This window comes from Thermoascus crustaceus, assembly GCF_041956765.1.
Source record: "Thermoascus crustaceus strain CBS 181.67 unplaced genomic scaffold VTN00scaffold_3, whole genome shotgun sequence".
NCBI classification, from domain to species: Eukaryota; Fungi; Ascomycota; class Eurotiomycetes; order Eurotiales; family Thermoascaceae; genus Thermoascus; species Thermoascus crustaceus.
This window is the reverse complement of record NW_027192529.1, coordinates 1,771,311-1,787,746: the sequence shown is the minus strand read 5'-3', so window position 1 is coordinate 1,787,746 and position 16,436 is coordinate 1,771,311. Positions and strand designations below refer to the sequence as shown.

General features: G+C 53.1%; 6 protein-coding genes across 6 annotated transcripts; 4 read left to right on the top strand and 2 right to left on the bottom strand.

The window, feature by feature from the left end:
- Positions 1 to 380: 380 nt before the first annotated feature.
- VTN00DRAFT_5836 (uncharacterized protein) lies at positions 381 to 1,179 on the top strand (the record flags this gene model as incomplete). The annotated part of the gene is made up of 2 exons (XM_069432410.1): positions 381 to 582; positions 671 to 1,179. The coding sequence occupies 2 exons, from the start codon at positions 381 to 383 to the stop codon at positions 1,177 to 1,179; spliced, it is 711 nt and encodes a 236-aa protein (XP_069288273.1).
- Positions 1,180 to 2,208: 1,029 nt separating this feature from the next.
- Positions 2,209 to 2,506, top strand: VTN00DRAFT_5835 (uncharacterized protein; the record flags this gene model as incomplete). Its single annotated transcript, XM_069432409.1, has 2 exons — positions 2,209 to 2,406; positions 2,462 to 2,506. 2 exons carry the CDS (start codon positions 2,209 to 2,211, stop codon positions 2,504 to 2,506), a joined length of 243 nt encoding a protein of 80 aa, XP_069288272.1.
- Positions 2,507 to 4,207: 1,701 nt separating this feature from the next.
- VTN00DRAFT_5834 (uncharacterized protein) lies at positions 4,208 to 4,773 on the bottom strand (the record flags this gene model as incomplete). The annotated part of the gene is made up of 2 exons (XM_069432408.1): positions 4,208 to 4,624; positions 4,675 to 4,773. 2 exons carry the CDS (start codon positions 4,771 to 4,773, stop codon positions 4,208 to 4,210), a joined length of 516 nt encoding a protein of 171 aa, XP_069288271.1.
- A 2,659-nt stretch (positions 4,774 to 7,432) lies between these two features.
- Positions 7,433 to 10,070, bottom strand: VTN00DRAFT_5833 (DNA replication licensing factor MCM7; the record flags this gene model as incomplete). Its single annotated transcript, XM_069432407.1, has 4 exons — positions 7,433 to 7,516; positions 7,591 to 9,508; positions 9,561 to 9,691; positions 9,747 to 10,070. 4 exons carry the CDS (start codon positions 10,068 to 10,070, stop codon positions 7,433 to 7,435), a joined length of 2,457 nt encoding a protein of 818 aa, XP_069288270.1.
- A 324-nt stretch (positions 10,071 to 10,394) lies between these two features.
- VTN00DRAFT_5832 (uncharacterized protein) lies at positions 10,395 to 14,219 on the top strand (the record flags this gene model as incomplete). Its single annotated transcript, XM_069432406.1, has 4 exons — positions 10,395 to 10,505; positions 10,558 to 10,785; positions 10,842 to 10,920; positions 10,984 to 14,219. 4 exons carry the CDS (start codon positions 10,395 to 10,397, stop codon positions 14,217 to 14,219), a joined length of 3,654 nt encoding a protein of 1,217 aa, XP_069288269.1.
- Positions 14,220 to 15,382: 1,163 nt separating this feature from the next.
- Positions 15,383 to 16,002, top strand: VTN00DRAFT_5831 (uncharacterized protein; the record flags this gene model as incomplete). The annotated part of the gene is made up of 2 exons (XM_069432405.1): positions 15,383 to 15,744; positions 15,819 to 16,002. The coding sequence occupies 2 exons, from the start codon at positions 15,383 to 15,385 to the stop codon at positions 16,000 to 16,002; spliced, it is 546 nt and encodes a 181-aa protein (XP_069288268.1).
- Between the last annotated feature and the right edge of the window lie 434 nt (positions 16,003 to 16,436).

The window sequence follows — 16,436 nt, the reverse complement described above, 5'->3', positions numbered from 1 at the left end:
TAGCATAATCTAACTCTAGCTACTTGAGTCCTTCATGCAGTAAGAAATTCTGCCAATGGTTGGGTTGAATGGATGTTACCTGTCTGCTGATTTTGGGGCTGGGGCTGTATTCAGGCGTCCTGGCAGGTCTGAGGGAACAGAGACGTCCGTCCGTCTATCGGTTTGAATTTTTGGCGGTTTGTCTTTGGGTATATTTTTGGATGTATTGTGCAAGTCGTCTGCTGGCTTTGATGTTGATGCCATTGATGTGGGAGTTATCAGCATGATATTTTCTCTCAGTGAAAGAAATTAATTAGCATCGACAATGGTATTTCTGTGGAGATGGAAAAGGAACAAATCAACCAGATATAAGAGCCTGGGCACAGCAGACGACATTAAAAATGAGCAGAGTCCAGATCTTCGCAGTTCCGACAGCACAGGTTCTTTATCCCCCACCTTCGACTTTCAATAAGCGCGATGAAACTCCTGACGGGCCTCCTCCATCGTCGCCACTGTCCACCCGAGGGTGTGCACTGATTGCTGTGAATTTGCTCTTCTTTGTGACTTCACTCTTCATCCTCTTCATCACGCTACCCCTCAGCCGTTAGAGCTCAACAATGCTCTCAAGCAGGTCTCTTCATACTGTGGGTCTGTTAGCAATGGGAAGTAGAACCCAGCTGACTCTGACTAGCACCCATCCCCAACAAGATCAAGACCCCTCTCATAGACACCCAAGTCCAGGGCGACCTCTTCCCGTCCGAAAACCCACCTCCGGGCCGTCTCGAACCCTGCCCAGCCACCAATGAGCTCTGTCAGGACTTTGAGACCCAGCGGCCCTTCGTTCTCTCCCGCGAGCAGATGCTCGCCCTGGGCAAGGACCCGGACAAGACAGTCAAGCACCTCCAAGATGAGGACTTCTGCCTGGGCAATGACGCCTACATGACCGGCATGAACGTCTTCCACGTCCTGCACAGCTTCAACTCAATCCGGAAGGAGGCCTTCAGGGATTACCTCGTCGGTCGTAAGACGTACCACATGCGGTGCCGCGATGAGCATGCTCTGGATATCGCGAAGGCTGGGATGGTCAGGAGGCCGGCTGATGGGGGGTTTCAGAAGATGAAGATCAGCGAGATGTATTGGGGGCTGATGGGGAATGGGACGATGCCAGGGGATGATAGGCATCACCCGTCGCGGGATTGAAGTCTTAAATGAGGTTTTTCTACCTGGGTACCTAGGTACCTAGCTTTTCAATCTGCCTTTGGACGCAGTGCAAGAGCACTGGATTTCTTGCCAGATGGCGGGGGAGACAGCAAGCTAACAGTGTTTCCTCTTGGTAAGTGAATATGGCTCCCGGTACAAATCCTGCAAGCAGGCAGTTGGTCATGGAGAGAGGACACGAGGTATTCCTCGTTGCCCTCGGTCGTTGGTACATTTGATAGTCCCCGGGCCATTACACCAGATACCCAGCCAGTTATACCACTATCAACTTCATTCAGGTGGAGGACAAATACATATGCTCGACTCCACCTCCCCTCGAGTCGAGTGCAGACGAATCAACGAATCAAGGTGGTATCATAAAGGACAGCAGGTCTGGCTATCTTTTAACGCAGCGTGAAGTATATGCGTATACCAGTTAATAACTTCTCTTTGCGGATAAAGTCTCTCGGAGCATCAGCATGATCTTATCAAAGCAGAGCGGCCTTCAGAGTTCGGCACCCTCCAGCGGCCCGCCAACTCTTTAGTTAGTTTTGTAAACTGTCTACGCATACTGGTCTCTTTTGTGCACTGACGTCGAAGCTAGTGGTTCAGTGGTCCTGTGATCTCTTTGTTCTCTGTCCCCACGCTCCTGGGGCATGTGTCTTCCTCAGAGCGGAATCACCCTCCTGGATGGAGTCTGTCCATTGGACCTGAACACCCGAGGTGGATTAACATACTCATATTTTGGCCAACTAACCAGCTTCTCATCCACAGAGATCTTAACGCGTACATTGCCGCCTTGCGTTGAAAGATTGCAGAGGGGCACTTTGTTGAAGGATACCAGAAACAATTGGACTCCTACTTCGCCTACAAGGCCTCCCTTCAGTACAACTTCTACTTTATCCACATGATTTGATATCAGCTCATGAACCTTTCAGCAGCCCCATTGACAAAGATGAAAAACCTGGTCTGAGTACGGATGTTTATCATCATATCCAAGAACTGAAGGGGACCAGTAACAATCTGCCAGAGATGTCTCTTCCTCAGATCCCCAGCATCGATGCCATTCTTGCAGCATATCGAACCGGAAGGTTGCAAGTAAAACAGGGCATAGTCTCGTATTGGGTCCACAGAAAGCAACTAAGCGATCTCAAGCCGCTTGATGTTAATGATGTGATCAAAGCGGCAAGCGAAAGTGATGGTGATAAAGAATGCTTTTGGGTCGAAGAGGTAAGTCTCATGAACCTCACTCTATGTATTTTTCTCTAATGTGTGGTTCTGATAGCCGTTGCCGTTGTGTCCATCCATTGCGCAAGTCGCGGTCGTCTAAACGCTGTCTTCGAACGTTCCCAAAATCCATAATGCTAAACCCTCTGATTCTATCCTTTTGTGAGGACCCTTTACATTCTCTTGTTCATTCATAGATCACTCTGACTGTCCGTCCTCCACACGCTCCGTACACAATGGACCTGAGACACTGGTCCAACATACATTTCCTTACTCGAGGCGCGACTTAATATGCTACTGGGACCGCCGATCGCCCTAGCTGCATGAGTGGAAGTAACGTATCATTCTAGTATCGAAGCTGCAACATTGCAGCTGATAGAGGTGGAGAAGAAGGCAAGCAGACCGTACGTATTCCGGAAGGCGGGTGGGTGCTTCTCAGGCCCCCAGCTCGAGGTCACCTGGGAATTTGCCTCTTGTCATCTTCATCTTTACGACCCATTCCATTTCATCCAGAGGCGCCACAGTGACCATCAGCTGTCATCCTTGATATGATAGACCTGTCAATGCCGATGTTATACACTACCAGTATGCTTGCTTTGGATCATTCGTCAGGTTTCTCGGCCATGCCGCTCAAGCCAGCTGACTTCCAAGCCAGCACTGTGCACACAGTGGTGATATCATCAAGGGCAGCCCACTGCGGGGTATTAGTGTCTTCTACTACAGCTGGAAACTGCAGGGACTCAGGGACTGAGGCAACGCGTGGGGACAGTTGCATGCTTTTCTCATTGCAGAGCAGCACCTCCTAGTACGTCTCTCGGAACATCAGCATGATCTTACAAAAGCAAGAGTGGCCCCACGGAGATTAGGTATGTCGCTCCCTAGGATGGAAGTAGATCAATTCGAGGAGAGCACATTTCCCATGGTTATCGAGCATTTTGACGGTCTAGGATTTGCAGCAGACGGAAACCTTCCACAAGGACGCGAACGGTTGGCGTCGGTTCTAAAGATAGCTTAGGTATCCACCCCCGGATTCCCGGCAAACCGTCTCGTCCCACATCTCTCCACTACCTCGCGAGCCTAGACGAGAGGCGTCCACTAACTTTCTCATCCTCTTTTTGACTCTGAGACCATGACAGCTATGTCCCTCCAATCCGATGTGGTGACAGGCGAGAAGAGGTTGAATTCTGGATGATGTTCCAGCCATTCCTCGTATTGAATTTGAAGCCACCAATATGCGTCGATTGTCTTACTGACCATTTAGAATAGAAATTAGTGCTCTGAACTATACCTTCCTGAGTGGTTTTATTATTCTTCCTCCGGCAGTTATACTCGGATACCTCAGCGAAACAGGGCTATCAGCTGTCAGACATTGAAAAGGGACTACGGCCGGATATGTCACAGCTGTAGTATCCATGTCTTATGTGTTGAGCGTTCTTTGGGTACCGCTCTAACGCATGACGAGAGGCAAATCGTTGTCTCTGGGACTCGACCAGTCGACGGTATTGCCATAGTGGAAACCATCGACTGAGACATGATGGAGCTGGATCAGCTGAACAGAGGCACGGATTCATTAGGTGAAAGCCGGTCAGCTTGGCGGCCTGACATCTGCTCGACGCTGGAGTCCTTCGAGCCCTCCCGGGATGTGGATGAGGGTATATAAAGGCTAAAAGGAACCTGCCTCGGATCGACATCAAGAAATCCACAGAATCAAATCAATAGAAAACAACCCAATTCTACCCTCTAATCCATTATCTCTATATAATATACCTATACCTAGGTACCTACCTACCTCCAAAACCACCTACTATACAAAATGGTCACCCTCCGCGCCCTCACCGTCCTCCTCCTCACCTCCTCTGCCTCCCTCGTGGCCGCCATCCCTCCCATCCCCGTCTGCGGCACCTGCAACCCCCTCTCGGGCCAAAACTCTTGCGACCCGACCACTTCGTGCATCAACACGGGCACCCAGTTCCACTGCGCCTGCCGGGCCGGATACAAGGCGTCCAAGGAGAACCAGGACTGGGGCAAGCAGTTCCGGCTGAACATGCCCAACTACGGCTTTTTGGTGTTCACGCCCGAGAACACGGTGTGCGATACGCTCTGTGATAACCATGCTGGGGCCGGGCCGGATCTTTGTGCTGAGGTACCGGTTTATGATCAGTGTTCTGTTTGAGCTGAGATTATCTTCTCTCTCTATGATGGGATAGTGTAACGCTGTGGTCTAAGGTATAGAACCCATGGGGCTGGTGGTTAGGTAATTACATAAGACACTAATGCTATTTGGCCATCTTTGGATTCCAGAGCTTTGAGCAAAATCCTATCTGACGTCTTATTCATGCCGATCGACAGAGGTTGATGGTTGAGGAACATGATAAATGAAGGCAATCCATGTTAGCCTAATCAGGATGGCGTAGTTTATCACGTGGTCTCCTTTCGCCAATGATCTCATTGCGTCATAGAACACCTGTAGAAATTAAAAAGGCCTTATAATAACTCAAAAGATGCATACAAAGGCCGTAGCATCATAAGACGCTGGAATTGCAAAGAAATTGGCATTTCGTACTAATTCAAAATTTTTGGCTTGTTCCTGCATTATGCATTGAAATCAGTATTATGATGGGAAGATGGTCCCTATTAATTTTCACTCCTACTCAGTGTAGTACGTCAGAGAGACATGGAATTGGAAAGCTCAAGCTTATCTGGCTAAGGCTGTAACTGAGTCACGTCTTCGAAGACAGCCATGCGAAATGGTGGGTTTGCTTCACTCCCTGGGAAGCAGTGAATAACAATAGCGAAGGTGATGCCTAGGTAGTATTCATCTGGACAATGACACACCCATTTTTTCTGTTTTGACATTTCTATAAATTGAGTCTCTGCCAGCTCATCTGGGATCTTCCTTCAGCTGTCTCTCTATCTCAGTTGTCCTTTCAACTATCTCTACGTCTTAGGTGTTGCTTCCATTATCTCACATCTCAAATATTCCTTCAGCTATCTCTTTATCTCAAGTTTATCTTCGATTTTCTCCAAGTTTTAGAGCCTTTCTACTCTCTCGCTTCGCTTTACTGCTCGTTCTTACCATACTCCACGTGAACCCGGGGGCCCGTATTATCTCAAGACATTTGCACTTGAGCTCTGCTTAGTTCTCTGATTCTCTGCAGTGAGCCACCTTACCTAGGAGAGTTCTCATTTCTGGGGATTTAATAAACCTTCTTTCTAATGTCATAATTGAAGCTATAACAATGCCTCCATATCGCTCAGGTTCGCGCAACGCGTGGATTGAATTCGCGTCCGCTCCTGGCGAAATCCGGGGCGGACTTTGTGCCGCGAACAATCTCACCAGGGCTCAGTTCCTCGACATGCTCAACGTTGTGTTCACTGCAAGCGGCGGATTTCATGCATGTCGATATGGCTCAAACGCTCCATTAGCTCCTACTAATCAAGTTCTCCAGCACGGTCGAACATTCTCACTCCCCAAATACCAGGACAGCAAATTTGTACCAGTGATGAACTTTCTTTTCTCGTACACTTTCATTGTCCAGCACAATCAGAGAAACTGCTTTCCGCGACCAAATCAGACAACGCGATGGACGCTGTGTAGTCACTGGCGATATCAATTACGAAGCAGTTGATGACAGATGGGTTGGCTTCGAAGCTACTTACATCTTTCCTCTGGCCCTTGATCAACTTTTTGCTAGCCATGGATTTGCCCAGCTCATCACACACAATCATCCAGTGGGGTTAAACCCTCCTCAGAATGGCATCTTAGTCAATTCGAGCATTCATCGTCTTTGCGGATGATTATTCGATCGCCGTCAATCCAAATGATGGCTACAGGGTGCAGAGCTTTCGCCCAAAAGCCTAGAAAATACCATGGCAAGGTCTTGGATCCTGTCCGTCGGCAGCCAGGTAATCCTTTGAGCGTCATTGATGCTTCTGTTGCGTTGGCACTACGAACAGGCCGTGCTCTGTAATATGCGCGGTGCGGGTGTAGCATCATCCGAGTTTGATTTCCCTCCTGGAACAGACATGATGAGGGAAATTCAGGAAGGGCCGCAACCAGCGCGGTGAATGGAGGCTGAGTTGTTTACCCGGCTGCATGGCTGGCGTGAAGTACAATCCCCAGGCTTTCAGGATAGGTCTCTTTGACAAACCCCGCTAAACTGCTCTTAGAAGCTTCAAGTCTCCTTTGCCTGTTGTACCGTCTTGCTGTCTCTCAACTCAAACTTCGACCGGAGCACGCAGTTTATCTTCACCTTATGAGACAATCAAGCATTGCTTCCTGATGTGATCTGCGATACGAACTACGGGCTATGTTTTTTCGACGAGATGTCCACCTAAGGTCTATCAATTCTTAGTCTGTGGTTCAAATTTGTTTCAATTCTGGATATGTGCAGATCTGAGATTTACTTCTTTCGACTCTACAAGGTTTTCTGTCTCGCTCGGTGATTCACGACATAAAGGTCGGTACTTATTTCCGATTTTTCTGTTCAGAATCTCTTGAATGCGGATTCACAGCTAGCTAGAAAAATACTGGCAGCTCAAGCAAATGTTCTTTTTTATGCAATCCAGTATCTGCAGTCATTACAATATCATTGAGCTTCATTCCATCCAAACTGCTAAAGTCAAATGGTTAAACATTAATATCTGACAGTATTGGTAAGTACTAGGAATTGTTCCGTCATGGGGAAATCTTATTCTAAGAATCAGCACAGACAGTATGCCAAAAAAATGTATGTCCTTAATCGCATTAAATTCTTATCTTTTTTGCACGTTGGAATGAGACTTTTCTAGTTGGAGAAATAAAAGATGCAGACTCTTTGGCTTCAAGTAGCGCCTAATATCGTAAAACTCTTACGACAGAAGCAGATGCATATTGGAACGAACCGAATGTTTTGATTTCGGAATCCCCAGGGGACTGTCTAACACAACATACGCCATCACAAACCCGGTCCCACACCCCATGAAAACGAAGACATAAACAAAGTAGAAAAACAGATATATGAACAGAGGTATACCTGGTAAGAAAACATTACATATGCATAGCCTCATCATCATCATCCTCGCCCGTCTCGATGAATACCAGACGGGTCCCGTTGCCGGTGACCTGCCAGACCTGCAGAACAGAAAGTCAGTGAACTGCAAAGAACCGAAAACGGGATTAGGAAGAAAGGAAGAAAGAAAACCTACATCCAAGTTGGTATACTCGTCAATGGCCATGATCAGCTGGTCCTCGGTGAAGCCCTTGGCCAGGACCCTCTCGCGGACCTTCTTCATGCTGAGCTCCCCGTCGTCGCCGTCGCCGACGGCTGCGGCGCCGCTCTCCCGCATGGCGCGGATCAGGTTGTAGATCTTGCTGCTGGGGCTCTGGTCCGTGCCGGTCTGGCCGTCGTGGTACAGGGACGCTTTGCTGACGTCGATGAGACGCAGCGCCTCGTCCACGTCCTCGGTGACGACCTGGTCGCTGAACCGCAGGCGCGCCAGGGCCTGCGACAGACGGATGATGCCGAGCAGGGTACGGGGCGAGGTGTGCGAGAACTGCTTCCTGCTGGCCTCGTCGCGCTTCTGCTGCTTCCGCATCCGCACGTACGCGCCCACCATGTAGTCTGACACGGACTGCGGGACGACGGGGCGGTAGGTGCGCGCCTTGGCGATGTACTGGCGGACCTCGTGCGGGGTGAAGAAGACGCCCTTCTCCCCGGTCTCCGGGTGCTTGTTGTGCATGTGCACGTAGGTGACGTGGTTCGCGAGCTCCTCGTCGGACTCGCGCGAGGGCGTGTCGAGCAGGAGGAAGAGGATGTCGAAACGGGAGAGCAGGGCCGCGGGGAGGTTGATGTTCTCGACGGGGGACACGCGCGGGTTGTAGCGTCCATACAGCGGGTTGGCCGCCGCGAGGATCGACGTCCGCGCGTTGAGGGTGGTCGTGATGCCCGCCTTGGAGATGGAGATGGTCTGCTGCTCCATGACCTCGTGGATGGCCGTCCGGTCGGCGTCGTCCATCTTGTCGAACTCATCGATACAGCAGATGCCGTTGTCTGCGAGAACCAGAGCACCTCCCTCCAGCACCATCTCGTCCGTGACGGGATCCCGCATGACGGCCGCAGTCAGACCGACGCCACTGCTTCCGCGACCTGTCGTGTACACGCCCCGGGGAGCGACCTTGGTGATGTACTTGAGCAGCTGCGATTTGGCCACACCAGGGTCACCCATCAGGCAGATGTTGATGTCTCCACGGATGTGCATGCCATCACCCATCTCCTTGGTCACACCTCCGATCAGCAGCAGGAGCAGCGCCTTCTTCACGTCCAGATGGCCGTAGATCTCCGGGGCGATGGACCTCGCGAGGTATTCGTACATGTTGCCCGAATTCCGGTGCTGCTCGATCCTCCGCAGCGTCCGGCTGTCCATGACGAGGTCATTGTACGCCTTCTTGTGCTGGGTGACGTGCTGGGCCTCCAGATACGTGTCTGTCAGCAGACCTGCCCGAATAGCCCTGAAGCCTGTGTACGGCGTGGGCAGGAAAATACCGGCGATGTCGACAACGTCGCCGGGGTTCATTTGTCGCGTCAGACTGCCATGGCAGTGCACGGTCAGGGTCCGCGGGATGTGGCCCACGGGAACCTGGTCCGCCATCTCCTGGATCTTGACCTCCTGGAACGGCACGAATTTGGACGCACGGGTCGAGAGGAATAGCTGACCCTTGGATCTGTTCTTCTTGCACTCCTCCGACGGGCACTCGGTCATCGGAAGGAACTGTTTCGAAGTGATCGGCTGGAAGACTTCGCTTCCACAACGATCGCAGGTGTAGGCATTGATCTGGACGGCGGGTTTGACATCCGACACACGGGTGGTGATACCGCGCACCGTGATCAGACTGCCCAGGTGTTCTCCTCTGAGATTCCGGACGGCGAGCGCCTTGGAGCTGCGCTCGCTGCTCGACCCCGAAGGCGTCAGAGGCTTGAAGTTAAGGGTATACCGGCGGGTGAGCTCGGGCGGGAACATCGACGGCGGCATCGCGGCATCCATGTCGGCCTCCTGAGCCATGGCCATAGTTTCGTTGCGCTTCTCACGCTGAGACATGATAATATCCAGCACGTCATCCTTGAATCTTCGTAAGGGTCAGCGGTGGTTTAACTAGCTGCGATCGACCAGTCACTCACGTTATCTCCTTCGTCTCCTTAGGCATCACCTCATCCACGGCCTGGGAGAAAACGTCGATGTAGCGTTTGGTGTTGCGCTGAATCGATTCGACTAGCTTCAGATTCGTGTCATCGGGAAGCGACTTCTCGAACTGCAGGCATGTTAAACGGCTGCCTGAACCGTCGCAGATGCAATTGCTAACTCACCGTCTCCAGATCATCCAGCTCGATCAGGATGTTCGTCCTTTCTCGGTCGGCCACCTCCTGCAGCATCTGCATGTACTTGTGCTTTGGGTCCCGTCGCTTCCTCCGGTCCGTTCGGGACCTCTGGGCACCATCCTCCTCCTCCGCATCGTCCATGAAGTCATATTCATCGCTGGTGGCATCGCCATCGATGTGCAGATCCTCAATTGCTTCCGTCGCCGCAGCCTCGGATGCCGACTCGAAGGTCTTGAAGTGCTTGAGAAAGTCCTTGAACGCCTCGTGCTGGGCGGCGTAGTCGACAGGCGCCGGGTACTGGAGCAGAGACATGGTGGCAGGCCGTCACCGAAGCTCGGGGGTTGGAGGTGACGGAGGGGATAGATTATATCTCGTTGAACACGAAGTTTGAAGGCGAAGGTTGGAGATGCCGGAGCGTTGGCGCCGACGCGACGCGACGCGCGACGCGCGTTCCGTTTCTGGTCTAGCGCGGAGATCACCAACTAGGCCGAAAGCAGAGTAGCGGCGGGCACGTGGTCGGGGTGGAAGAAGCCTCGGTCCGGGCTCAGGCCAGCGGGCCGCGGAGCGTCTGCGGAGTCCGGAGAAGTCTGGAGAAGCGCTCGAGCTCGTCGACATCCTGCCATCTCAGTGTCTCGAATGGCGCCCAGAAAGTCCTCCACGACGGCTGAGGTGGCCCTGGTGCCCCTCAAGAACTGTCTCGTCAACTTGCCGCCGTCGCTGGTCTCCCTGCTGGTCAACGCCAACGCGGTAAGCTCCCTCGTCCGCCCCGGTTGTTCTGCTCAAGCTGACATATGGCCAGACCGCGCAGAATGTCATCGTAGAGCTGCAGTACCGGTCGTCCAGCTCGCAAGCCAGCTCCGCGCAGCGGTCATCGTACCTGGGATGGACGGGGATGTCCAGCAAGCGGAAGCTTGCTCCTGTGGTTGGGAAGGACGGCATCGGTGCATCCGCCAGAGAGCATGAGGTGGCGGTTGTCGAGGTAGACTCTGCATTTGGAAGAGTGCTGGGTTTGACGGAAGGACAGAAGGTGAGTCCAGGTTCAGGCTTCTGGAGAATGCTGTCGTCAGGATGCTGACCACCCAGGTTGGGATATTCCTTCACGTCGACCCTCCCGTGGCGCACACCATCAACATCGAGCCTCTGACCCCTGCAGACTGGGAAAGTATGTCACTCTTCCTGCTTTGTTCATGTTTGGGCTTACTCTGTTCCTGGCTGACTTCTGCAGTCATCGAGCTTCATGCTACCTTTTTGGAGCTGAATCTCCTTTCTCAGATCCGCGCTCTGCCAAATCCTGCGTTCAACGATGCCTCAGCGCAGGCGGATCACGTACACCCGCTTACACTACATCTCTCTCCTACATCTACCGCCAATATTGTCATCACCTCCCTCACGCCTCCTGCGCCCGCCACCTCCGCGTTTGCCAAGATTGCCCCCGACGCCGAAGTCATTGTCGCCCCCAAGGTTCGTCCGAAGACGACGAGAGGGACGCGCGAGAGTCGCAGTGTTACAAACAGCAGCCGCAAGAGCACCGGAGGGAGAAGTACAAGCAGCACGGTGCGACCAAAGAGCAGCCGTGCAGACTCAACAACCCGCGGCGCTGTCTACCTGAGAGGTGTGGACCGCCAGTTCGCCGACGAGTGGTTCGACGAGGATGCGGACGACCGGAGCAACGACGGCTTCCGCGTGTGGATCGATCGGGACCTCCTCGCGACAAACGAGCTTAGAGGAGCCGGCTGGGTATGTGTTTCGATCGTCCGGCCGGCCGGCCTGCAGGCTCCTGTCGATCCCCAGCAGCAACTGCACCAGAAGGAGCAAGAGTCGAGCGATGCGGGCCGTCCAGCGACGAAACTCGTAGCCAAGGTGATACCGTGGGACGACGGCCCTGACGAGCACCATGTCGCCGTCTCTTCGCTTCTATGCGCAGCGCTAAGCGCGGAGGGAATGGTCGGCGGTATAGTGCGCGTCGAGGCAGCTCCTCCCGGTCTGCAGAGATCCTCGGTCAAGTCGCTCAAGATCTACCCATTCATATCCGACGCCTCGAAGAAGAAGGATGGACTGAAGTTTGGAGGGGACACCGCTGCGTCCAGAGAGGCACTGGCGGAGCGCATCAAAGTCAGCTACGGCAATCCCGGCTCTGACATCGGGCTGCTGTCGGGCCCTCTCACCGACGGCATGATCCTGCCGAAGATGGAAACCCCTACATCTACGTTTGATGGCGGCATTGTTCGGTTTGACCCGCCCTTGAAGAGCTCCGCCGATGCGGCGAAATCAACCTGCAGCTGGCTGCTGGGATCGGAAGACAAACTCGCCATCGACGTACAGTCCGAGATACCCAAGCCTGTCGACCCGTCTCTCGCCCCCGTTTCCGACGAGCGGATTCCAGCGTCTCCTCCTGAGATGGTGGGCATCGATTCAACCATCAGTCAAAGCCTGTCAGAGCTGACTCGGTCGTCGTCGATCCTGCTGACCGGTGGACTGGGGTCGGGAAAGACCTCACTCTGTCACTTGCTGGCGCACCGTCTGCGGGACGAGCATCTGTTTAATGCCACGTACTTCTCCTGCCGCAAGCTTGTCACCGACGAGACCCGAGTCTCGACGATAAAAGAGACCCTCAACCGGCTCTTCATGTCAGCGTCCTGGTGTGCCCGTCTCGGAGGTCGTGCGATCGTGATCCTCGACGATCTGGACAAGCTGTGTCCGGTCGAGACCGAACTCCAGGTGGGAGGCGAGAACGGACGCAGCCGCCAGGTCAGCGAGATTGTCTGTTCCGTTGTCCGGGAGCACTGCACGATGTCCTCGTCAGTCGTGCTGCTGGCGACAGCGCAGTCCAAGGAGTCACTGAACAATATCATCGTTGGAGGCCATGTGGTCCGGGAGATCATCACTCTGAAGGCACCGGACAAGGAGGGACGCCGCAAGGTCCTGGAGAAGCTCACCAGCGAGGACAGAGGCCCCAGCGTGATGAACGGGCACGGCCACTCTCGGAGCGAAAGCGCGTCCACACAGGATTCCTGGCTGGATCCGTCGAATCCTGGCAGTCGCCCGAGCTCATCGGGCAGTGATGGCTTCGTCCTCTCGCGGGACCTGGACTTCCTCGACCTTGCTGGCAAGACGGACGGCTACATGCCAGGAGACCTGGTCCTGCTGGTCGCCCGCGCTAGGAACGAAGCCCTGATACGCTCCGTTCAAGACACCTCTGCGACCTCAACGACGATCACCCTCGGGAAGGACGACTTCGAGCGCGCCCTCGATGGCTTCACCCCGGCGTCGCTCCGCAACGTCACACTCACCACCTCGTCGACGACGTTCTCCTCCATCGGTGGCCTCCACAGCACGCGGCAGACACTCCTGGAGACCTTGCAGTATCCCACCAAGTACGCACCGATCTTCGCGCAGTGCCCTCTCCGTCTGCGGTCGGGTCTCCTTCTCTATGGCTTCCCGGGCTGTGGAAAGACGCTGCTGGCCAGCGCGGTGGCCGGCGAGTGTGGGCTGAACTTCATCAGCGTCAAGGGCCCGGAGATCCTGAACAAGTACATCGGAGCCAGCGAGAAGAGCGTGCGAGATCTATTCGAGCGGGCCGAGGCCGCCAGGCCCTGTATCCTCTTCTTCGACGAGTTCGACAGTATCGCTCCCAAGCGTGGCCACGACTCCACGGGTGTCACGGACCGTGTCGTCAACCAGCTTCTCACGCAGATGGATGGTGCGGAAGGCCTGTCCGGGGTGTACGTCCTTGCAGCAACGTCTCGACCCGACTTGATCGACCCTGCACTACTTCGTCCCGGTCGTCTCGACAAGTCGTTGCTCTGCGATATGCCGTCTCATGACGACAGGGTCGACATCATCCGGGCTGTCAGCAAGAAGCTAAACCTGAGCGATGAGGTTGTCTCGCGTTTCGATGATATCGCCGCCCGAACGGAGGGCTACTCGGGGGCCGATCTGCAGGCTGTCGTTTACAACGCACATCTGGAAGCTATCCACGACATCCTGGGAGACCGAATGTCCGGCAAGCCAGCCAACAGGAAGCCTAGCGCCTCCGCGGCTTCCAGCAAGTCCAATGGCTCTAGCAAATCTTTCATTCAGTTTCTGTATTCTGCTTCAGAGCATGACAGCGCAGTTGCCACCCGCGGTAGTGTGTCACCAGCTCTGGCTCCCCCTGCAGCTGTGGCCGCCAAGCTCGAGGCGATGAAGCAGGCTCGCAAGCGTCAGCGCCAGTCTGAGCGCGGTGCCGCAGACGCTTTACCAGCGGTCACGAATGGCGCCACCCAGGAGGATCCGCGAGACGAGGTCGTCATCCGCTGGGAGCACGTCGAGCGCTCTCTTGCCAGCACGCGCTGCTCGCTCAGCGAGGCGGAGCGGAAGCGTCTCGAGGCGATCTATCACGAATTTGTCGTCGGCAGGAACGGCGAGATGCCCAACGGCGAGGGCGCCCGAGAGATCGGCGGGAGGACCAGCTTGATGTGAATGTGAATGTAACGGCATATCTAGGTACATACGTGTACATATGCATTGTGATATATATATATGAATTGTATGTATTGAATGCGATGCTTATAGTTAATGTATAGCGTGCAATGAAACTGTATCGGTTGGAATGTCCCAACCTTTTCGCTTCCAGTGACAGCTTCATACCTATCATGATAGCATGCACTGTATTTGATTCCCGACTTTGGTGCTTGCGGTGAAGTGAAGGATCGATCAGATACCCACCTAGGCAGGTAACCTTGTTTGATTCACCAGCCTTCCGCCGCTCTATGTTAACCCCCTTTCTGACCGGTTTTGCGACTTCTCTCTTTTACGTCTCCACACTTCGATCATGAACATGAGGGAACTTCCATAGTACAGCAATATAAAATCCACGCAATTTTATATACCCGATTCTTGCTTCCCTATCTCTATCATACAAAATAGGTATCCCTGCCAAGTTAATTCCACATTGAGCTTCACAATAATCTTGATCACTGAACTCCTGAACGAAGATACGAGTACCACGGTCGGTACTTAGCTATCTGACTATAACTGTCTGTACAGCTTTCGGATGATTTATGTGAATTCTACCATGGAAGAGCAAATAATGAGCCCATAACGATACTTTGTGTCATCCAGCAACTTCTGAACCAAGGTCAAAGACATTCTAGAGTAGCTCATATATACGAAGACAAAGTCGGCGGGCTACTCGTCAGTCATATACCACTCGAAAACCTCAGGTTGCCAGCCAATTTCTTACCCCCAGTCTCAGGGAGTGCATGATGCACTTTAGAAGACTGGTCAGCTATGGCTAAATAATGCTCTTTTGGTTGTAACTCCATTCGAGAAAGCTTCTAGAGAGCATTATCAACCAAGGAAGTATTATCTCACAGTTCCACCCCAGGGCAGACCTGCAGCAATGCGGTAGCATGTCCGGGTCATCCGGATAGAATTTTTTCGTCAAGAAAAATGGACTGGCATACGCGGGTGCCCCGAGTCTGCGCTTGTGCATTTCTGCTGTCAACAGCCTAATGTAAGTGATTCTTCCTCGGTACTTCCTGTGCTATGCATATGCTGAAATTTCCAGTTGCTGGATTGATGTCAACACCGGAGCTATGTGGCCGTGCTTTAAGCTTGCTCTCTTCGTCGATCCAAACACAATGCCGGCGGACAAACCAGACCACTGCACTCGACACATTTCGCAATGGTGTCAAGCTTTAGAGACCGCCCCAACGAGCACGGCAAAAGGACTCTCGCTGAAGAAGACAGACTGGACCTGCCCAAGGAGGATTCGCGTCATTGAATATGCCATGGACAAGGATTTTGTTCTAGCGGCCAGGAACATGCTTCTGGACAGCGACATTGAGCTCTCGGACGTACACTTCGTTTCTCTCTTCGTCGAGCCAGACACGCTGCCCGCGGACAGCCAGATAGAGGCGCTGAAAGACGCCAGCACCAAGTCCAACGGGGACAAGAATAAAGGCCAAGGGTTCCAGCTGCAGAAGACCGTGCAGAAAGCTAGGTGAGTTGGTACGTGACATGCGTTGCCGCGATGAAACCTTTGAACTTGAAGGTCAATTACTCCTTGATAAATAGCCTACAAGAGGAGAAGGGGCAGGAGAGGGGGTCCTTGCTAGCTGCGACACCCGTCTTCTCTGGAGTGTTGGAAACCTGTCTGCCGGCTGTCAAAGGGTCTGTGAAGAACTCACGGTACAGTAAGCACGAGAAGGGTATCCAGCTCCAGTCAATAAATAAAGCGCCGCAGCTCACACATCCTTGATTCTGCGGTTATGGAAACCTAGGTATGCTGCGGTCTTCGGAATCTGACTTTCCCCACTCTACAATTGAGCCTTGAGCCTCGTCCTCCATCACACCAGATACTCTTCACCTAGTGACTAAGACGGCATCCACTGTTTGTCAGCACATAAATCTTACTGCTTTCATCTATTATGGCTCAGTTTAGAAAGGCCATGAAGATGATATTTGGCCAGAACTCATATGCGCACTGAAAGACTCTTCCTGCTGATGAACAACATATGAGCTACCTTCTAATGATTAAAAGTCTGCTATCGCAACTGACTTCAGTGAGGCAATGTTGTGTTTTATTCTCCTACAGGGCGGATACGTGTCAATCAATGGCTACCGCAGTGGAGGTTGAAAAGGATCATATATGACATGATGAGAAAGGCGCAGAAGCTCCTCGTATCGCCTCTC